Here is a 23,747-nt window from a genome sequence, read left to right on the forward strand (position 1 = left end):
GTGTTGTTTAGCTCAAAAATTAGATGTCAGTAGCCAAAAAAACCAAAGGTTTCTCCACTATAGCCTGGAGAGCAGTGACCTTTCGATGCAGCTGGTCACTTCAAAATTACCACAAGACTTCATATGAAAATTGAGTCTTAAAAAAATCCACATTGCATTTTTCACAGAGAACAGATGTTTGTAATGAAAGCACCTGCAATAATTAAATGCAACTAATCAACACATTTTAAAAGGCATACAATTCTACTTCTCCTTCAGCTGCATGCAAGCAGGACAACTCTGAAAGAGTATACCAACCACATTGCATAACCCAGGGCAGGACTGAGAAGGAACTGAAGCTGAAGGAATTACAGATGAATTCAGCAACATCCTTTTTGTGAGTCAGATTGATTACATACCAGAAGGACCAAAAAGACGAAGGTTTTTCTGAACCTACTTCCTTTTAAAAATGGGGCACAAGGTAGTCACACTTTACTAAACTTACATCAGCCTCACTTGTACTGAACACAACTGGCTGAGACTGTGCTGTTTTAAATGATACCTCTCCCTCATGACTGAGAAGTGGAAATAACTAGACTTGGTTACATGCTCAGCAAGCAAAGGATGATCCTTCATTTAAACTGACATGCAAATGGCTCCTGTCAACAGTCATTCATGTTCAGATTCATATCAAACATTTTGCACATAAAAAGCAAGAGTACAGTTTCAGTTAAATTTGGCTGAATACCAAGCTGGCTTCTCTCTGTGTTTACACTGGCAGCTTCCTGCTATTTGACCTGCAGTTGCTCTTATATAAAGAGCACTTTTAAGAGGCAGAATAATAGAGTAGCAGCATACAACTTTTGTTGCTGCAATAAAGCTTTTTCTTCATTTTAAAATTATTTGACCATCTCTCCTGTCCATCTCACAAACACCTTCTCAGACACCCCCAAGTCCCACAGAGTGTCTTGTAGGTTTATACTTGTTTGCAAACGGTGTCAGAAAACAAACAAAACAAAACAGGCACACACACAGAGCAAAACCCCCGCACAATAAAACAAAACAAAACACACACTCAATATCCCAGTACAAACACACCAAACTATGCTCTTCACTGAAAACCTCTGCAGAGACTGTGTATGTTGCTATTTTTAATTCACTGGACAAAACTGATATCCGAGCAATTCTAAACTGAAAGGCAAACACAAATATGCACTTTGGCTGGATACAGCTTCCTACTCACACTGTAAGAAGCGTGACTTGAGAAGAATGTGAAGGTGACTAAGGAGACTGAGATAACACAGAACCATTCTTCTCAAAACAGACACTACGTAAGGGAAGACACTGTAAGCTTCTCCTCAATCAAACTAAATCTTGCAGTACAGGTACCTCCAAGACATGCACGAACTTTGTGTCAAGCCGATTTAAGTTTCTAGAAAAACTTCTGTGTCATAATTCAATCACTTCACAGAAATTACGTAAAATACCATTAAAACTAGACAGAACTCTATTATGGTATTTATTATGTCTCTAAAGTCAGTAAGATTCTTGTTACATCTTTCTACCCCAAATTCTTCTGACACATAACCATAACTAGTAATTAATTATAACTAGTAAGTACTGTGTATATCTGTATTTTCTAGGACACTGCACACACCATGGATGAAATACTGTTGTTGAAAAACAAAACTGGTAAAAACTTCCCTACTTCCAGTCATCTGGATTAGCAATAAACATCTAGGAAATTTATATTAGCTTCACAACAGACTGTTGTGTTTGGTTTTGGTTTTTTTTCATTCACTGTAACAGATAAAGACAGAATGAGAGGTTTCAGAAACACAAGCAAAAGCTAGTTTCAGATATTAACTGAAAGTCAGTTAGGTAGAGCATCAGAAACAGTACAAGTGTTTATTCTTTTAACTTGCTTGTACGCAGCCAAGGCATGATTCCGTGTGACCCAAATAAAAAACTTGGTCTTTATCAACCCTGATAAAGTTAATATTTCACAGCTAGTAACACTTCACTCACTTTAGTTCAGAACTGGCCATCGCTCACCAAGTTTAATTTTCCATGACTGGCTAAACCTCAAAGACACTTCTGCTCAGTCTAGACAAAGGATCATTTGACAGTCAGCTGCTAAATAAAATTGTATCACATTAGGAGTTACGATCCCAGTGCAAAGGAGGTAAGCTGCCCACTTGCACTCATTTGAGTCAATACAAACTACCAAGTAAAATAAAAGTTACCATGAAGAGGAAAGAAAAAAAACCCAGTTGGAAGATCTGTTTGACAAACACCAGACAACAGATCTATGCTTGCTTTTGGAGCTGGAGAATCACAATTCTTCTCATCTCATAAGGGCAGATCTGTTGAGCAATCTCACCTAACTTTCCCACCTTCATTCCCATATGGATGGGAATGATGAGGCAAAATCTGACAGTGTTCATCCAGACTGCCTTATGCATTATGTTGCAATGAGACACTCAAAATGGAAAAAAAAAAAAAAAAAATCAACCAACCAAAGAGTACAGAATTGGAATCAACAAGAGCCACTACAGCAAGGTCTCAAAATCTTTCAATAGTGGATTAGTTTGTTGACTGATAGTGTCCATCAACTGTAAAAGCAGCAAGAAGTGAATGAGAAAGAAAAGAAGTTCTTTAAATCACTTGTCCATACAAACGGCCTTGGATGAGAAAGAACAGTGTATGGTTAACTTTACCCACTTACTGCTTCCAGATTAGATATGCTGTCATCAGGTCCACTGATCAAACCATCTGGCAAAAGCAATTATTTTACAGCAAGTAAAAATATTTTCAATTGCTGTTCTTTCATTATTTGAAGGCTACAATTTATTCTTATGCCCTGCTAAACTTCTTCATTAGTAAACACAAGTATTTGCTATTAAACAAACTTTTCAAACAACAGAAATCCTTAAGAGGTCAAGAACAGGTTTACTCAGAAGCAAACACAAAGACATTATCCCTCCCTTAAACATATACTTTATTTAGGTGAAGTGCTGTTTGCTGCAACCTAACTGAGCTGTTGACCTGGTTGATCATCATTAGAGACTGAAAAATACTAAAATCAACCAGTATTCAAGAGCCAGGGACTAAAGAATTGGAAACTAAACCAAAAAGTACTAATGTTTAAGTGGATTATAAACCAAGGACACTCGAAAGGTTTATAAGCCACCAGCCCAAACACATGGTAGGAGAGAGAAGTAAGAATAGTTCTGTCCTTCAAACAATGTGAATATGTGCACATTTCTCGACAAGCAAGGTTTAATCTTATAATAAAAAAACGTGGTAAGTCAAAAAGACTCTACAATTGCATAAAAATAAAAAAACTTCTTCTCTCTGCTTAGTCATTGATTTTTTTCCCCCACTTCCAGTGCTTGAAAGAGCAACAAATAAAATAACTTCCACTAGACGAAAGACTATCAGCTATACCTTGATTACATAATGCTTGATGCCAAGGCTATAACCTTTGGAACTCCATTAGATTAATTTTTTTTTCATGAAAACTGGTATCTTACCTACCATGAAGAACTTCACAGGTTTTACAAGAAGGTTTTCTAAAGATCTCATTTAAATGCAACTTCAGTTGTCATACTTCCACAGGCTTCCTCATCTCATTCACAAATCAATCTGCTTTATGGGTTTAAAATTAAAAAAAAAAAAAAAAAACAACAAAACTACACAGATTAGCCGAACTAGGAAAATACTAATTGTTCAAGTCACAGCAATATTGCAATCCTCTGTAGAAAAGGACTGAGTAGTCAGCATTTAAGAGTGCGGTTGCTACAGCATTCATACACATCAGGGACAGATTTTACTGTTGTTGCTTGGTATTTTGCACAACTGAAAGCAGCCTGAAGAAAGTAATAATAACCTTGCAGCTTTATCCCAGTGTCAATAGCACACCTGAACCGAATGTGAGGTCTCTGAAGTACAACATCAACTGTGCGTGTGCCATGAAGATAAACAGTGCCATGACAGTGCAAGCAAGAGGAATATCAGTGCTTTCCTTCAGCTTGTCATTAGATAAAATTTTAGAAGTGTATCAGAATTTATCAATATGCTTGCATTATAACATCCAGTTATAACACCCAGTTGTTATAACATATTGTTGTAACGTCTAGTTCTGTCAGCCTGGACATAAGAGGCTTGTCATTGTTTAGTGGTGGTTTTGTAGGGAACAAAAATGCTAATAGAAGTATTTGAGGTTTAGAATTAAATTCATTTACTAAGTTTTCACACCCTTCTCCAGCAAAGACCTCATTAGTATTCAACAGGGTCTTAGTTTAAGCCCAGTCAGCAGCAATGCATCACACAGCAACTTCCTAACTCCACCACCCTCTCACCCCAGCAGGATGGTGAGAACTGGGAGACAAAGAAATGAAACTCATGGGTTGAGACAAGAACAGTTTACTAACAAAAATAAAATAAAATGTAATAAAAAACAGAATAACATTATAATACTAGTAATGAAAATAAATATAACAGAGAAAGAGGGAAAAATAAAACCAAAAACAAGTGTACAATGCAGCTGCTCACTACCTGCTGACGGATGCCAAAGAATGATCTGTCCCTCTCCTCCAGCTCCCACCAGTTTACATACTTGGCAAGACATCATGTGGTATGGAATTGCCCTTTGGCTAGTTGGGGTCAGCTATCCTGCTCATGTGTCCTTCCAGCTTCTTCTGTACTCCCAGCCTACCGGCAGCAGGGCAGTGTGAAAAGCAGAAAAGGTCTTGATGCTGAGTGACTACTGCTCAGCAATAACCTAAACATTCCTGTGCCACAAACACTCCCCTCAGCATAAAATCAAAACAAACTCAAGACCTGTAGCAGCTACTAGAAAGACAATTAACTCTATTCCAGCCAAAACCAGGACAAAAGTTTCCAAGCTTTGATGAGGTTTCTAAATCCACAATCAGGTTAACGTTAAGCATGGGTAACTTTCAGCAGAAAGAAGCCAAACTTTAGTTCCAGTCTCTCTGTCCTCACTCCATAACATACCTGTTTCTTGTGCAATGTAACAGGCCAAACAGAAAAAAAACCCTAAAACAAACAAACAATAACCACCAAAGTCACATAACTTTGTCATTTATGAAAAAATGACTCACACATTTCACAATGGTCCAAATAGAATGAAACAGTGTAAGTCAAACTGCAAGTTCAGAGTCAGTCTCAACTCAGTATAAAAAGGATTTAGACATGATGCAGACCCCTTTACAGTAAAGGAAAAAGGGTGAAATATAAATAGCTAAGAGGAAGAGTATACTGTGTTGTCCTGAACTTTACTAGGCAATTTCAAATAAAGATGCTAGACACTTACAGCTTTTACAGATTTCTAAAGCTAACAAGAAATGCTATCTAATTATACATAAGATCTACTTCATAAGTGCACTTACTAAAACTTACCCAAACAAAGGCACCACCTCTCACAAACTACAGTTCCACTAGAGGGATATTTTGATATAATTTCAGAATGCTTACCAATTACAATGTAATCAACAATCCTAGATAAGCCTCATTACAGAGGCACCACCTTGGAACTGTTGATATTACTACTTTGCAAAGATGATCCCATGCTGGGGAATCAAACCTGTTTACCTCGTATTAAAGATGACTCAGTATCACCTTTGCTTCTGACTAATTGAAAAAAAGGCAACTATGAAAGGGATATTAATGTAACCATCTTGGATATTAACATCTCTCATGTCTCCCTCAAGTCAAATATCTTCTTGACTGGTTACTCATTTGTGCAAAATTCAACAGCATTTGCTGGATATTTAGCACTACAAATATCTACTTGATAGTGAAAAGCAATTGAAGTAATTTTTCCTAACTAGTTTGTTTCCTTTAAAAGAAGGTCTGGCTGCAATAACAGTGATTCCAACAACCCTATATATGGTAATGTTGCTCTCATTATAGAACTTGAAATTCTCTATATGGATACCTTCTGATCCATCAACAGTACTAAATGAAATAATGGTGGAGCTTTAGAAGACAACATTATCTAGTTAGAAATGTCTGTAATACAGGATTAAAGCAATGTCTTTTGTCCAGAGCACAGCTTGTTCCCCCATTGCAAGACAGATCCACTTTCCATCTCTCCTAGAAACAATGAGATAATTTTCATTAACAGAAAAGCATCTGCTTAGGGACACAGCAACTTAACTTCATTACTGGTATAAAATTAAGTAATCATTAGCTGATTTATATACATGTGTCAGAGAGTTTGTTGTCTTTCCATGAGAAAGGAAGACCAAAAAACACTTAACACAGAAATATCATGTCACATTCAGAACAAGTGTCATACTAAATTACACTAAGCAGAATTAGATCTTGACTTAACCAAGCAGTAGGCTCAAATGTTAGTTCTTCCTAGGCTACTGTCCTGGTTTGGGCTAGGATAGAGTTAACTTTGATGAGGAAGTAGGAAGGGGCACAACATGGGCAGCTGACCTGGGCTAGCCAACAGGTATTCGATACCATACTGACATCATGCCCAGTACCTAGAGGCAGGGAGCCAGTCGGGGGCGGGGCTTGGGGAGCACAGGCGGGGCTGCCGGTCAGAAGGGGTCGCGCCGGGTCCCGGGTGGTGAGCAGCCGCGGCACGCGCCATTCCTTTTGTATATTCCCCTCGTGTACTGTTAAAACTGTTCCTTTTTCCCCCTGAACCTGTTTCATCTTATTGTTCTATTAAACCGTTCTGATTTCAACCTACGTGGGTTTTCCCCCTTTTTCTCTGGTTCCCCTTCCCACTCCACCGGGAGGGGAGGAGTGAGCGAGCACCCTCGTGGCACTTTGTCCCCGGCTGGGCAAAACCACGACATTTTTTGGCGCCCAACGTGGGGCCTCGAGCTGCTGGAGATGGGGATTTGTGATAAGGATGGTGAATTGGGAGTGGTAAAGGACAAAACAGACGACTGGGTAAGGCTACCTTGTGTCTAGGGGTGGATTTTTATTTATGTGTATTTATTGTGCTATGTGTATATCATTTATTTTCACGGGGAAGTGTTTGATTCTGTTTGATCTTAGTTACTGTGTGTTGATTTGTGAAGGTGGTTCAGATTTCCTTATGTTTTCTTGAATAAGTGATTCGCAGAGGCGAGGGGTGGAATGTTCTGGTTTAGCAAGGAGCAGCTTTTGGCTTAGTAACAGGGGAGAGGGTTGCAGTGAAGACCCGATAAAGAGTTTGCGGACTCTCCCCCGGCTCCTGGGTTCACACCCACCTCCGGCCCGGCTGGGCCAATCTGGCGCCTCTGCCATCACTATTTAGGGGACGGGAATTTGAAGTGCTGGCAGGAGGTGTAAGAGTGGTACAAGATGGAGGCGACCACGCAGACCCTTCAGCCAGAGAAGGAGGAAGGAAGGAGAAGCAATAGACCAGAGACTCCTCTGCAAGCCGTGGCTAGAATACAAGCTGTGCCCCTGAAACCTGTGGAGATCCATGGCAGGACCGAGAGTTACCAGCAGCTCCATGTGAGTGAGCCCGGACGGGCGAGGGACTGTGTGGGGAGACAGCCATGGCCCAGGCCGTGCTGGAGAGCCTGTGTGCCGCAGAGCAGCCCCACACGAGAGGCAGAGAGGAGCTGCAGCCTTTGGAATAAGTGTGCGTCGGAGCAGCCCGTGCAGGGCTGCCGTGTGTGTGAGTTACCCCACGGACTTGCAGGGAGGACTGGTGTGGAGTTCACCCGTCCTGAGGAGGGACAAACGGCAGAAGCTATCGGGAACAGACTACTGAAACCCCCACTGCCTGCCCCCCCGAACCGTTCAGGGGGGACAGGGTAAAAACACGGGGATCAGGGCTCTGAGCTCGGGAAGAGGGGAGGTGTGGCAAGAAGGTGTTCTTAAAAAGGCCAGTTGGACTCTTCATTGTTGTATTACTCTGTGTTGTTTCATTTTGGTTATGTTCTGGGTTTTGGGGGTATGTTTTAGTTGATGTTGCATTAAATTATTTTCTGTTTTCTTCCCCAAACTGAGTGGCCTGGTCTGTTTTGTCCTGAACCTTAAGTGGCAATTAAGCTCTCCCTGCCCTTGAGCAATTCTCAGCCTCTTAGGTACTCGAGGCTAATCGTGGTCTTTATTCCCTGATGGGCCTAAACCATGACAGCTACTTACAGGAAAGCAAGAACAGAATACATTCTCCTCTGAAGTTACTAGGATAACCCTTGCTAAAAATAAATAAATAATTATTACTCGTAACACATGGCTTCAAGTTTCATTAATATACAAGTTAACCTATTAATTTCCTCAAGTTTTGTTAATGTTTCATCTGCCTATGGCTTTCCTTCTCCTTCAAGACTCCCCTTACTTTTAACTCTTCATCCAGTCTATTCCTAAGCAGAGTATGGTATTTCCTAGGCACTGCAGGACAGCTGCAGGATCCAGAAGAGACATTGAACAGGCTACAAAGGGGCAGCGAAAGCAGCATGCTTTCCCCATCAAAAGTCATACAGACATCTCCCCATAGAGAAGTCATAACACACACTCAGGCACTGAAGCTCATCAGAAAGGTGCAGTTCTTCCCCACATGCACACTCCCCACACAGCTTACTGGTGTAATGAGGAATTTATAGCTTTTGGAAGTTCTTGCTAGAGTGTAAGAAAAAATGAATAATAATATAGCTAGTTATACACTTCTGCCCAATGAGTCACTTCACCATAAACATAAGGTCACAATATGTTAAGGTCGCCAGGCAACTGCTCACATACACACACTCCCTCTCCATCCCAAGACAGGTTACAGCCTTCTTTTTGGGCGTACTCACCAGAGCACTGGTTCCTTTACACCAAATCCACACTGCAGCAAGTGTCCAGAGACTTGGCTGTCACAACTCAGGCTGTACAGAAGGAGATCCCCTATGACTGTGGCAGGGTCCAGCCTAAAGCACTGAACCTCTGCCCACTGCTTTCTCCTGCCAGCACCCAGACACATCAACACAGAAAAGCTGAACCCATTACACAAGGCATAGAGTACTTTCTAACTGCAGAAGAAAAAGTAGCAGCCAGGCAATCATTCAGGGCTGTGAGGAAACTATTTATGTCACAACTGATGTCCACCCATGGCTAATGTGTATCCATTTTCACTGAAACCTCAGTCATTACATATTAGAAAGTCTTTATTAACTTGTGGACGCTGTTGCAAAATTTTTTGAAATCTCACCTATGACTTCTTTAATTACTTCTTCAGACTGTGAAAAAAAAAATACATATTGAAGGGTGAGATTTTCAAGTAAGAAAGAAATAATTTAGGTCAATTTCTGCTACCATGAAAATGTAAACTCTGTAGTTTCCAGAACTCACCTACATAATGTAAAAAGACCATCTGCTACTGTACAGTATGATCTACTCAGATACAAAACACAAAACTAAAACGAAGCTTAACTTCCCAGCATAAAACTGCATGCTCTATTGCCCCTGTAGCACATACCAAAGCTAAAACAAGTACGAAAGATCAAACACAAAACTTTGTGTTAAACTTCAGTGAAGGACAAAATGAGTATGCTACAGAGATGGCTTAGAAGGCAAGTCCTGTATCTTGGGTTTTCACCAAAGGATGTAACCTCAGCTTCCCCTTCTTCCACTACATCTGTCCTTGTAACAGCACAGGACTTCCACAGACACAAAGCTACACACACCAGGAAATTTATGTGAGTTTGAAAAAAAAGAAAAAAAAAACCACAAAAACAAACAAACACAAAATGGAACACCAGAAAAGTCGGCTCTTTCAAGGACGTTAAGTGAGTCCCCTCCTCTGCTCCACTGAAGGAACATGCACACACAAACACTGACTGGAATTCAAAGCAACTGCACAAATTCCATTGGCCAAGTGGAGGCTGATTTTTGTCGAGAAACTAAACCATAAACTACATCTTGTGGTTGCAACTCAAACCATTCAGAGAAAGCATGCAAGTTCTTTCCTACTACCCAATCTCTAGTCCTTTCCTCCCACTTTTCTAACTACTCCTTCAGTTATGTCAGCATAGTTGCCTTTGGTGCACACCTGTAAGCTAAACAACTTGTTGATTCAGCTTGAAACCGCAAAAGCAAAGCACCATGGACACAGATCTGTAGTCGCTCCAATAACTACTTTCTCTTAGAGACACAAAACATCCTCCTCTCCATTCAGGCACATCGTTACTTACAAGCTCACTCTTTCACTACTCCAATGTATAAACTCAAAACAAGTGCCAATTCAGAAAGCAGTTAGAAGTCCTCCTCCGTGCTAGAAGCCTGAAGTGCAGAAGAAAAGGATAAAAACTTCCAGGATACTCCTATCTGGGACCCAATTTGTGATGCTGGCATGGCTCTATATTTCTGTTTCCAATTTGCTGAAAAGTACAAATTTCAGAAAATTTGCATTTACTCTGCACTTTCATTCTGAATATATCACTTAACTCATTCAAAAGAAGACAAAAGAGTCCCACTATTCAAGTAAATGAAATGGATTTCCAAACAGAACACTTTTTTTCCACTTGGACCTTAACACTCCTTTGCTGTTCACTTATTGAGAAAGATGTTCACTCTGCAGCTTCACTATACAACTTGTGCCATCCCTTCTACTCAGCACTGCTTGACTCTACATAGTTTACATCTAGCAATCAAAGTGTCAGACTAATCATTCCATCTTCCAGAAGCTGCTGGCCATGAGCTACCCTGTATTTTCCACTGATAACGGGAGCTATACCCATACATAGCTCTTAATCCAAATTACATTAAAAGACACAGACATTGAGCTGCTGCTGAATCTCTCTTTCCTGAGGTTTTAAAGAGACTTTGCTTAAGCTCAGTAGAACACAGCTTAATAGAGCCACTTACTTCAGTGGTGTCAAGTAGCAATACACAGGCAGATATGTTTAACTGGATTTTCCAGAGTTGCATACTTTTTCATGCTAAGATTCTCCATCTGGACAAGGCATAGATTTAGATATTCTTTAATACTATGTTTAAGCCACTGAGTCTTACCTTTAAGTTCTTCCTCTGGTTAAAGTCACACATTTAAATTTAGCTAAAACTGCTTCATCTGAAAAGCGTAGTTACTATGCTTTTCACAATTCATTTGACAAAGAACATAACAATTAACAAGATGAATATATGAAAGATGTAAAGATATAATAATATAATGATTAGATGAAAAGAGATCAAACGCCCTCTACTCCACCTTACCCATTCTCCTTCAGTGGAGTGAATAGGATCACTCTTCAAAATATTTTCCCTGCTCTAACAAATTGTACTTCATAAAGTATTCAGTTATGCTACAGTTTATGAAAAAAATGAAAATTTTTAAAAAGTTACAAAAAAAGACAAAGAGCATTTAAACCACATTACCTACCATGACTCTTCTCAAAGTCATTAGTTTCACCTGTTTTCATGACAAATTATTGTTTCCTTAAATGAAAGTGGAAATGTTCTGTAGAGACCATGGAATATTTCAGTTTTGCAGATGTTTCTTCAGCATCTTCTGGCCAGGAGAACTACGAAAACCCTAAAGATGTGCACAAGCTCACCTCATCTAAAAAGCCCCTTTACCAAATCCACAACTGTGATTCTGTGTAACTGGTAATTCTACACCTTCACAGTATTTTCAGCAGCAAGTTCAGGTTTTGCCACAGAACCAAAGTCATTTAGCAGTGAATTACTTCACTGTAAAAAAAAAAAAAAAAAAAATTAAATGAAAAAAAGGTAAAGTTGCTCCAGCCCCAGAAGCTTACCAAGTCTGCAGAAAAGGCAAAACAAAATGAAACACGACTGATAGTGCAAGTTTAGCTAGCTGTCCCATTGCACTTGGTGTCAACAATCCTAAGGAAGAGAACCCCGATAAAACATCCTCTTCCTAGACCATTATTTCTTGGTGAAAATAAAAGACAGAGTGACATATTCTACCTTTATAATCGCACTTCCCTCAACTAAAGCTGAGGAGTACTTCTTTATTTTAGCCACCTACTCCTCATTACAAAAAAATATTATTAAACTCACTTACTAAACACTATGCTTCTTAGAACAATCAGTACTGCCAATAGGTGTCAGACACGGAAATTACTGTCTTCAGAAACAGGTTTCCTCCAAACCTCCTGTTTCCATGATAGATTGCTGTTATGTATCCTCCAATATGAGGATTTCTGGAGACCAAGATAGTGAGTGATGCTGGCTCCCGAGGAAAAGAAGAAATCAAAGCAGTGCTGCACAGTCCAACTAGCTTGAAAAGTTTATTTACTACTTTACTGCACAGGGAATGCATAATAGAGGTGGAACAAAAGCAAGACACGCTCATCACATCATAATAAAAAAAATATCACTGCTACTAAGGCCCACATACTAGATTATCTTGCCTTAATGCACTGCAATGATGACAGACAAGTCTTGACTTGCTTAATAAGAAAATATTACTTTTAGAGCCTGGTGTTTTGGTATAAGTCCACAGGTCTGTGACACTTACTATCAACTTATTTGAATTGTTTTCTGAACCCATGAGGGCTTAGGAAAACAGAAGGCTTGCACACACCAATTTTTACATTTTTTACCATCTGTGCAGACATCTGACCAGCTATGGCACAAGGGTCTCAGACACGTTCAGACTCTAGTCAGAACACACATCAACAACAGCAGCATAGATTCTCCTCTTCGAATTGAGAGCAGTGATCCACCATTTCTGCTCCCTCAAGTATAACATTGTTTCTGTTAACGGAGAAGAAACTGCATGTGTGACAACCATTGTCCATAAGATGGATGTGGTCTTTCCAGCTGTATTTCTGCCAGCCTGTCACCAGCAACCGTATCTTACCTCTACCTTCTGTGCAGGTGTGATACAGGAAGAGAAAGCCCTACTACTTACTTGAAACTTCGCTTGCTATTGCAAGTCCTTCAGTTAGGCAAGCTACAAGAGACTTACTTAACAAGACCGGAAGCATAAGATCAAACATCCCTATCATCTACTCACGTTGAGTCATCCTGGTTCATGTGAACACACAATGTGTGGTCTGCCAAGAAGCAGTACAGTACCTCTTCTCTTTCAACATGCAACCTCTTTGCCAAGAGCCCAACAAGAACCTTTACCCAAGTCACTGATATCTAGCAATTCCAACCAGTCCATCAGGCTGTCATGGTTTGGCCCAGCTAGCACAGCAGCACCACAACAGTCTCTCGCTCGGTGCTCCCATGCACCCCCACCCTTGTTAGGATGGCGGAGGCCCCAGTGAAATGGGAGTAAAAACATAAGCAAGGTTGTTTTGGATTAAGACAAGGGCAGGGAGGGCTCACTGCCAGTTACAGTTCCAGGCAAAACAGACTCCAGTACTCAACTTAAAAGTAGAAAAGTTTATTCTACAAGAAACAGAATGGAATAAAAGCAAAAAGGGAGTAGGATGATGAGAAAATTACACCCAGCACTTTAAGATCTCCCTCCCCCAACCCTCCTTTCTTCCCAGGCCCAGCTCACTGCTCCCCAGATCTCTACCTCCTCTCCCCTCAGCGGCTCAGGGGGGCAGGGAGTGGGGGATGTGGTCAGTCTCTCACACATGGGCTCTGCCGCTTCTGTCTTCTCAGAAGAAGACTCCTGGCATTCTTCCCCTGCTCCAACACGGGGTTCCTCCCCTGGGACACAGTCCTTAATGAACTCCTCTGGTGTGGGTTGTTCCCAACAGCTGTGGCTTCTGCCGATACAGGGTCCCTCACACGGGATGCAGTCCTTGGTGAATATCTCTGGCTTGGATTCTTTGCCCCAGTTGCAGTTTCTGCAGTTACAGGGTCCCTCTCTCGGGACAAGGCCTCTTCTGGGCATAAGTTTAATGAGCTGCTTTGTTGTGGATTCCTCCCCACAGTTACAGCTGTGGATATTGGGTCCCTTCCTCAGGATACGGCCTGCTCTGGCCATAGTGATAAAGAATCCCTCCTTCGAGACACGGCCTCTTCCGGCCATAGTTTTAAAGAAGAAAATCACTGCCCCTGGCTCGGGGTCTGTAGTGAAGTGATTGGGTCCCTCCCACGGGACACGGCCTCCTTCGGCCATAGTCACTGTCCCTGGCTCGGCGCCTTTAATGAAGTGAATTGCTGCCCCTGGTCCGGGGCCCGCTTTAGCAAAATGATTATCTACCACTGATACAGGGTCTTTAAAGAAATGAAAATAAATCTCAGCTTCAGCAGTTCTCTCCATAGAATGCAGGGGAGTCTCTGCTCCAGCACACCTCCTCCTCTCTGTCATCACTGACCTTGGAGTCTGCATGGTTGTTTCTCGCACTGTTCCTACTCCTTGCACCACCATCAGCCAGAAGGAAAAGAAGGGGCAGAAGAAGAAGAAAAAAAAAAGATGGATGAAGATGGAGGAAGAAACCTCCTCTTCCGGCTTCTTCTTAAAAAGTGATCGTGTAGGCGTCTAATTGGCTCAGCCCCAGAAGTGGGTTTGGCTCAGAGCTGGGGAAGAGTTGCGAGCAACTTCTTACAGGAGCCATTTTTACAGCCCCTTCCCCCTTACCAGAGAAGTCTATTATAACAAACCATGACACAGGCCTAGAAGTTTATTCCAAGCATATTGACATTAAAATATCAACCAAGGAAGAACACACATTTGCAGAACCAAACATGCTTCCAGAAAGCCATAATTCTTATACAAATTTACTGGAACTTAACAACTGTCGTACGTTTGTGTGAAACTGCTTTTGCTTGGTCACAGAGGGAGAGAGCTGCAGTGCTGGTCCCAGTAAAAAGTTCTCAAAACATACCCCAGCTCTGAGGTGGACCCACCTCCAGCCCAGACAGGCCAATCTGGCACCTCTGTGATTACTATTTAAGAAGGAAAATCTGAGCTGGAAGAGGTTAAGGGGTGGTACAAGACAAAGGTGACAACGCAGACCCCACAGTCAAAGGAGGAGGAAGGAAGAAGGAGAATTGAACCAGAACAGAGACCCCTCTGCAACCCGTGGTGAGAACACAGGCTGTACCCTTGCAACCCATGCAGGGCAAAGGCAGAGCTGAGCCACCAGCAGCTCCAGCTGAGCACGCCCGGACAGGCGAGAGACTGTGTTAGGAGGTGGCCATGGCGCAGGTCATGGAGAGCCTCTGGGCCACAGAGCATATCCACACAAGAGGCAGAGAGGACCTGCAGCCCTCAGGATGAACGCACATCAGTGGCCCTTGCAGGGCTGCCCAGCCTGTGAGGGACTGTGTGCTGGGGCAGGGAGATATATGCGTGCCCTGAGGTGAGACAAGCAGTAGGAGCTATCTGGAAAGGACTCACTGAAACCTTCATTTCCTGTCCCCCTGAGACATTCAAGCAGGGGGAGGAGGTAAAGACCTTGGGACCAGGGCTCTGAGCCTGGGAAGAGGGAGGGGTGGGGAGAAAGTGGTCCTAAAGGGCTGAAAGTGCTCTTTATCACTGTATCACTCTGTTGTTTTCTGTTTGCTATGTTTTGGGGTTTTATGGTTTTGGTTGGTGGTAGATTACATTAATTTCCATTTTCTTCCTCAAGTGGAGTAGTCTTATCTGGTTTTGCCTTGGACCATAAGTGGCCATTGAGCCCTCCCTATCCTTTGGGAGTTCCAGAGACCCTTGGTACTTACAGTCGATCAAATGATTGTGGTCCTTTTTTCCCAGGCGGGCCTAAACCATGAAAACAATAAGCAAACTATCCCCCTTTATGTATGAAGTAGAACTGTCTTTCCATACAGTAGATGGCAAGCTTACATCTACAACCGAGAGACAGCTATACCTGTAAGGACAGCAACTTCCACTGTTCAAAGTAAAGGATTCACTAAAAAATGTTGGATTTACTTCCCACAACAGAATAGCAGCAGTTCAATATAGAAAGAAAAATCAAAACCTTAAAGAAAAAAGCTATCTTCCTTTTTGCTATACTGTTTTCCCCCGATCAAAATAAATATTGTAACCTCAACTGACCCCAGCACCCCTCCAAAACAAAAGAAAATACATAGGAAAGAGAAATTGATCAAATAATAACAAATTCACTTAATAGGTACTTAGCTCTCCCCGAACGCTATCTGTCAGCTCTGCCTCCCTGAGAGACATGTGGTGCTTTCCTCAGTAACGGCACCTTTTCCCATATTCCCTGTATCTTTTGTCCCTTACTCTGAGGAAGAACACCGATTAACCAAAGTGAACACTAAATAAGAAAGTTTTAATTGGAACATGTAACACACTTGCGTTTCCCCTCAATCAACAAAATCAATATAGACCTAAGCCACACTTGTTTTTAAACTACAGTGCTTTTAAACTTGGTCACAATCAAGCAATGGGCTCAAATGGATGAATGAAGCATGCTCTAGAAAACCAACTAAGAAATGGAAAAATGTGAATAATAAAAACTAGTCATCTCAAAGCAATATAAATAATATAAAACTAGCACACACATACTTATCTTGAGTAAGTGGACTTAAAGAAGAATAATACCTCTCAATAGGTACATCCACAGGTAAAACAAAGCTTTATTTGAAATAAAGAACCTTAAAATGTCAGAAGCAGAAAAATCAACCTGATTTTACTTAACAAAAAAGAAATTACTCGTCATGCTGAGTTTTCCCATGGTCTTTTTCCCCATTCGTGCTGTTGGGATAGTTGTCCCTCACCTTCAGTAAAGATGTCATCTGACAGAAGCAGAGGCCAAAACAGGAACAGGAAAAGTATGAGCTATCTGTAGGGACAAACTGACAAAAGGAGTTCAAATTTTATGTTCTTCACTTGAGCAAGATTTATTTCTTAAAGAGGTATATCAGGTTATTGTATTTTAATAATAATCATCCCTTATGAGAGGAAGTGCCCTCATTACCGATTCCTAACGTAGTGTTCACATTTTAAGGTGAAAAAGGTGCCATAGTGGCTTTTTTTCAGCTTCTTAAAGTCTTTGGGGAAGCATAGCTACCAACATTTCTCACTACCAAGACTCTTCTTCTGGAATTATCAAAGAAAACTAGTAAAGAGTCCTCAGTGTAAATACGAGACAAAATGGACAGTGCTGAAGACTTCTATAATTTACTCTAAATTACTACATTAAGCTAATCATGGAAAGAAGCACATCACTAGTGAGTTCATCTGTAGCTGTAGATGAAGAGCTTGAGTACTTAGAGTACTAACCAGTGCTAAACAGCTTTTGATTTAAAGATGATGCTGGTTTCATTTTGGAAGTAGCTCTGAAGATAAGCTGTCTAGGCTGACAAAGCTAGCCTATACAGTGTTCATCCTTGCTTGGGCAGCTCAAGAGAGTACAGCATGCATCATCAGACCTTGATTACCTACATTTTCCTTAAAAAGTTAGTTTAGAGGTGAGGCACAGATTATCAGAATTGGCCAAGCTGTCCTTAATACAAGCCTTAAGAGTTAACCACAGCAAGGTCAACAAATCACTTTCAAATCTGTCTATAATCCTTAGGCTGGCTGACTGTGGCCAAACAAGCCATTTTTTTAGCAATCCAATACTTGGTGACCATGACCTTCTCTGTGTGGCCACAATTCTCACACATAGGAAGGCCAAGCTTGAGTTTGTTGTTTTGTTTGTTGGTTTGGTTTTTTTAATGGACAGGGAATCCCCAAGTAACCAATTAAGCTGGCTTTAAGACTTTGAAAAACCAGGGCAGCACAGAGTGAACTTAAAGGGAAGCAGATCTGGCCCACTATTTTAAGTAATCTTCAGACAGTGGGGGGGTGGGGAGAAGGCTTAAAGTTTTCCTTGAAGATTCCACAGTAGCTAGGAATGTTATTTTGCCCTTAAAGTTAAGCCTATCTGTCCCAGATTTACAACTTGTTCCAAAAGAATACTCATGTGAGTACTTCTAGTACATGAACTTAGTGCCACATAGTTAAGTGCCAATGGCATATCACATTCTGAGCTGAAAACTGGGCACACCTCAAGTGGGCACTTTCACTCTGATCACATAGCATCCAGGACACTGACTCCTAGCAGAGGATGGTCATAAGCTTTCTAACATCTGAGAAGGAATACTGTACTGGAAAGTCTTGAGTTTAGTAACCATTTATTTTCCCAGATGAACACATCTATAACACTAACTCATTAATACAGCCTCTTAGGCTTAGGTCTCCAATTCCTATCCAGTGAAAGGGGTGGAGGGTGCGGGGGTGGTGTGTGTGTTAAAAACAAAACAAACACAACACCACACCAGACTTACAATTTTGCATTAGCTGGGGAAAAAAAGTAAAGACTTATTTATACTTCATACCACTTCCTCGCCATGCCCATTGGAAAGCCACAGCTGCAGGACAATGAGGCATAAATCCACAAAAAAAAAAAAAAAAAAAAAAAAAAAAAAGATATAAACACAGTATCTGGCACTTCCTTGAGCTGCAAGAAGCTTAAGGAAAACCAGAAATTGTATTCACCAGTGCTCACAGCAGAGGACAGCTACCTGCTGCCTTAAGCTTGGACTTCAGAAGCAGAGGTAAGTAGGAAACAACTTCAAGGTTTAGGTTAATATATTCTTCTTCAAAGCTTCAGGAATGAAGGAGTATTCACAAGACCCTGCAAAGCAAAATTCTACACTCAAAGCTATGTTCATATAGCACCAAGTATGTACACTTATAATTGGGAAGCAGAGTTCCTATGTGTCACATTCCACATAAACAACATTTAGATGTACACAGCTTTTAAGAGCAAAACTACCGATAACATTCCCCAACTCCAATTTCACAATATCATAACCACTGCAAACACTTAAAAAAAAAAAAGCTAGGACGCTTAAACAGCTGTCTGGTGCATGAGGTACTGAAATCACAACTAGCGCATTAATAAGGAGATTGGAGTGAGCCTGTAGGAAAAGGCAGCCTACAGCATTCTACACAACTTCTGTTACAGAAGTCATGATTTTCTCCAGTATTAAGCTACTGTTTGCCCACCCACCCTGAACTCTGGAATCCCACCAGAAAAAGCTCATGCATTCGCTCCATTACCTGTTTTGGCTTGTTTCAGACACTGGAGAATGAAGTATAAGTCTCTGCAAAGAGCTTGAGGTCTTTCAAGCTCATCTGGGGAAAGCTCTACACTTTTTGCAGACTGTTGCTCAAATAAAGATCCTTCCAGGTGCTTTTATGCCTACCTTTCCATTTATTTGTGCGGCAGCTTCCTCTTAAGGAAAAAAATTTACTCAAAGACAAATTCAGTGAGGAATATTCTTCCCTACTGTTCACATGGCAGCTAGGCTACAAATAAATTACTAAATATATGTTTTAATAATTGTGCACTCCAACTACTTGCTTACTGAGAGCAGCAAGAGTCTGTTAATAACTTGTTCTTACTGATAACTACTTTTTATATCAGAAGTAAAACTCAGTTGCACAGAAATCACTGTATGAGTTTTCAGTGATTCACTCCAGTATACAATGAGACTTAAACATTTCACATCCTCTTCACATTATGTCTTCAAACTATAACCTCAGGAAGTAGTGACTTTTATAGCAGGCTCTGAAATACAGACTACTATATATCTCCACCTTCCAATCAAGAAAAAGAACAAGCTGGTTTTTAACATCTCTTCCAAAAATGGCTTCTGCAACTGCCAAATACAAAATATGAGGATTCAATCAAACTACACAGCATCTCAAGTAGTCCTTTATGGACATTTGTCAGTTACTTTTGTATGAAACACTGCCTTGCCTCAGAAAGATACAGGGCATTGGTTACATTGGTTACATATCACTTTTCAAAATTCGTCTTAACAAGGTTTAAAAAAAACAAACAAAAAACATCCACCAAATACAAAGTGAAAGAATAAAATAATAAAAATAAAATCAAAATAATACAGAAATCTAAAAATCATTTTTAAAAGAACCAAAGAACATAAGAAACGTTCCACCTATTACATAACTGTACGTTTCATAAGTTTTCTTCAGTTTTGTCAAAGACATGCCTTACAACTCTTTTTGAGGAAGCTGCTGAATACATGCAATGCTACAATCATTCCTTTTAGGCTGTACGGTCAGCAATCGAGGTAATACTCCCCACATGTGCATGCCAAAACTGTGATCTCCTGCATTTAAAAACACCCTCTAGACAAAACTATCTCAGTTCTGCAGTACCTTTTACAAAAAACTAGTCTCGGACATCCCTTACTACTACCGGCTTTTCAAGACGCACTGTCGACAAATCCTGCAATTGCGTTTTTCTGGATCGAGAGAGTGCAAAGAACTCTGAAAGTTCAGGTGGTCATTTTAAAGGATTTCTGCTTGGGTCCCTTAAGGGACCTTTAACTAAAAAACAACGGTGAAATTATAAACTCTGGTTTATACCGTATCTCACATCAACTACAGCTCTGCCCACTTCACTTCCCATGCACAAAAAAACTGCCCGATCCGCCCAAGGAAGTCCTCGCACACGCGGGGCCCACGGAGGAAGCACCGATCCCTCCACGACGATCCGGACGGTCACGCTTTCCGTGGGACCCGACTCTATCACCCAGCACATCCCCACGGCGCAGCTGCGTCGAACCTTCGGCCGCGCAGTAACCGCGGCGATGCGCGGCAGACGCGGGGGGCGAGCGCCTGCCGCCGCGGAGAGCAAGGCGCTGCGCAGGGAGACGCGGAAACTCGCGGGGAGCAGCGGAGGAGCGCGGCGCTGACGCGGACCGGGGGCAAATACTTAAAAGAAAAACATAAAACCAAAGGCGAGCGGCAGGAAACGGCTGCGCGCGGCTCCGCCGCCGAGACAACTTTCCCCCAACTCCCGGCGGCTCCGGGCATCGCTGGAGGCCGGGCCTGCCCCAGGACGAGCCGGCTGCCCGTCCGCCTGGCCCCAGTACAGCGGCAAGGGTCAAGTGGGCGATTGGGATGCCAGTGGAGCCGAGCGAGGTCCCCGCCCGCGCCTTCCCCGGCCGTCGCGCCGGCAGAGGACGACTGACCGCTGCCCGAACGCCCGGAGCCCTCTCGCCGTTACCTCTTCGCCGCCGCCACTCTCCTCCGTGCCGTTTCCTACGCTCGCCATGTTCCCGCTCCGCTGCCCGACGCACCGGGATGACTGCGGTCGCCGAGCTCCGTCCCGCTCTCCACAGCCCGGCGGCCGTCCCCGCCTCCCGCACTTCCCGGCCGCCCCTGCTCCGCTCGGCCCAGTCCGGCCCCCGGCCAGGTCGCCCGCCTCGTCCGCACGAAGCCGCTCTCGCCACCTCCTCCCCGGGCCGGCCGCCTTACAACTCCGGCGGCCGCGCCCCCTCATTTGCATCCGAGGCCCCGCCCCTGCCAGGCGAGCCCTGCCGGTGGCGCCGCGCTTTGGCCGCCCCTGGGTCCGCAGCGGTGCCGTGAGGCGGCGCCCTGCGTGGCGGCAAACAGGTGCTGCGGCGCCGGCCCCGGTATGGCCTTTTGGGTGGATCGGCTGGAGGACGAGGTTGGCCGGTTCGGCCTTTGGGGCGAGCGAAGCGTCGTCTTTACTTCCAGCTGGGGCCTTCTTCCGTCGTGAGGCCGTGGTCCCGCACCACCCTGGACAGCCGGAGTGTTGTGAAGCTGCTGCAGCCCTCCTACGTTCCATCAGTACCTCTGCAGCACCCCCTCGGCCACCTGAGCTCTGCCAGTACATGAGGCCACACTGCCAGACAGGTGTTCTTTGCTGAGCACTACTGGCCTCCTTACTGACGGGGAAGGCAGGCAAGTGCGAGTTGTGATGCTTGTGGCGGCTTTGGAGCCCACCTGAAGGGACCTCAGACAGGGCAGCACAGCACACCAGCAGACCACCCCATGAGTCTGTTGTTGTCAGTCTGCTCCATGTTATTCACTACCTGAAGTCTTTGGAGAAACTTGCACTGACAGCTCTTCAGCACCTTGTGTCCAGGCTCAGGAAGAGCTGCATCATCACCACTGGAGAAGAAAGTTTGCAAAGCAGCTAGGTCTCGGAGAAGGACTGTTAGAGATTCCGACATGCTGCCTTATCCTGTTGGTAGTTCCCAGTATCATTGTACTTTTGCTAAAAATTTACAGATTTCCCCATTCTGCCAGCTGAGGTCGAGTTCTACTAGCAAGTTGGTGGCATCACACCTATCTTTGCTTCCTACTCAGTCACAGCCCCTGTTAAAAAGCATATATAGTTTTGACACGTTAGCTTTGGTCAGAACGAGGGACAGGTGAAGGGAAACAGCCAACTGAAGGATTCAGCTAACCAGCAGGTAGAGGCTTAAGAGCTTTTTGCAACTTTGGGGATTATGGTGTAGAGATAAGCAAGGTCCTTCAGTCTAAAAGGAAACAGAAGTACAGAGTAGGCTAGCAAGTTTGATGTCCCCATTAGACTTACATAGGCTGTACTGCTGCATCCACTCTGCTGTTTTTACACAGCCAAACTAAGTAAAAAGGGGGAGGGGAACCTAACTTGAATATGTTCATCTGTCCTGCAAGATTGCAGTCTTCTCAGTTAAGGTGTCATAGGCACGGTTTTCTCCCATACTCCTGTTGCAGTTGAGTCTGTTTCTTCACTGGCAACTTGTTGGAAGGTACTCCACCAATATTAATATACCTCTCCAGCACTAAGCTGAAGCACATGACACATACTAGTAGACAGGCCCATACATGCTTTGTATTTGACTTCCAGCACAGTCATGTCTGCCCACACAGCTCCACCTGAAACTTCTACATCATTACATCAGAATTTTATACTGTTCACAATAATTCCACAAGTTGTCATCCTCTACTAAGACCTGACTTGCTTCCTGTTTTTTAGAACCAAAGGCAATTCCTTTTTGCTTAGAGCAGCAGACCACTTCCATTTCAAGAATAGTTTTTAACCTGTATTAGTCTATAGTGGAATACTGTAGGGTACATAAGATACAAGTAGGATAACTAACTCATAAGGTCACCAAGCTCTAGAAACATAGTCTTTCAGTACGACCACCAATTACACCATTCTCCAGGAGCCACGCAGTCATGCGCCACCAGCTCTGCTTACAGAGAGTAAAAAATTAGCCCAGTCCTCACATTCTTGTAGACACTGTTAATGGACTATAGCATCATCACTTTTAGACTTAGGTTGGGGAAATCACACCAAGGTGCAGGGTTTGTAGTCACAGGTAGTTAATTTAGGCATAGAAATGTAACTACATGAGTCAGAGGTTCACTTAATATACTCCGCAGGTTCAAGACCAAGGTCTAGTTCAACACCACTTTGTCCTGATTAGTTCTTGATAGTTTCACTTCATTTATTTTGCTGTATTGTTTCCTTTCCACTAAGTCTTTTAGCTCATTTATACTCTTTTGGGTGGATTTAAGGCTCCGTCTATCAGTGACCTCTCTCTGGTCATAACAAAGATGCACACTATAATAATCATGGTGGAAATAACTACATCATATAATTCCTGATCCAGGTAGCTAAGGCAGGAAAATTGTTACTGAAGTTTGAGTACAAGCCTTGTAAATGGCAGAGCCACTACTGAATTTTGCTTGGTCTTTGACAGGCTTCCTGCCCCAGGGCATGCTCCCATCTGAGTCATCCTAATGATACTCAAAAGGGCATCTCAAAGCCAATCCTTTGATTGGGTTTGATCATTCTTTCCTCTCTCCCTTGAAATATAAGCATTCAAAAAAAGCCTTGCAAATTCACATTCCTCTTACAGTTCCCCTTTTGTAAAAAGCTAAAGGAAACAATACCCACAACTTCTGAAGGAACATTAGTCTTACTCCTCTGAGGAAATAAGCCTGCTGCAGTTTCCAGCCAGCTCTAGTTTCTATCCATTTGAATGTAGGTACCTTTGCAGCAGGAATTAGGAAGATTATGAGCAGATTACTAATCTTTCAGAGACTATTCCAGTGGATGTGTTGAAAGGATTTT

At 42.6% G+C, this 23,747-nt stretch overlaps 1 protein-coding gene across 1 annotated transcript in view; it reads right to left on the minus strand.

The window, feature by feature from the left end:
- Nucleotides 1–21,113, minus strand: part of TTC39B (tetratricopeptide repeat domain 39B) — an 89,070-nt gene extending 67,957 nt beyond the window's left edge. Inside the window, exon 1 of the mRNA XM_062018143.1 lies at nt 20,880–21,113. Within this exon, the coding sequence (XP_061874127.1) occupies nt 20,880–20,927 (48 nt within the window). The 5' untranslated portion in view covers nt 20,928–21,113. The remainder of the gene's footprint in view (nt 1–20,879) is intronic.
- Nucleotides 21,114–23,747: the final 2,634 nt, after the last annotated feature.

The sequence above is a fragment of the Colius striatus genome, chromosome Z (assembly GCF_028858725.1).
Source record: "Colius striatus isolate bColStr4 chromosome Z, bColStr4.1.hap1, whole genome shotgun sequence".
Lineage (NCBI taxonomy): Eukaryota > Metazoa > Chordata > Aves > Coliiformes > Coliidae > Colius > Colius striatus.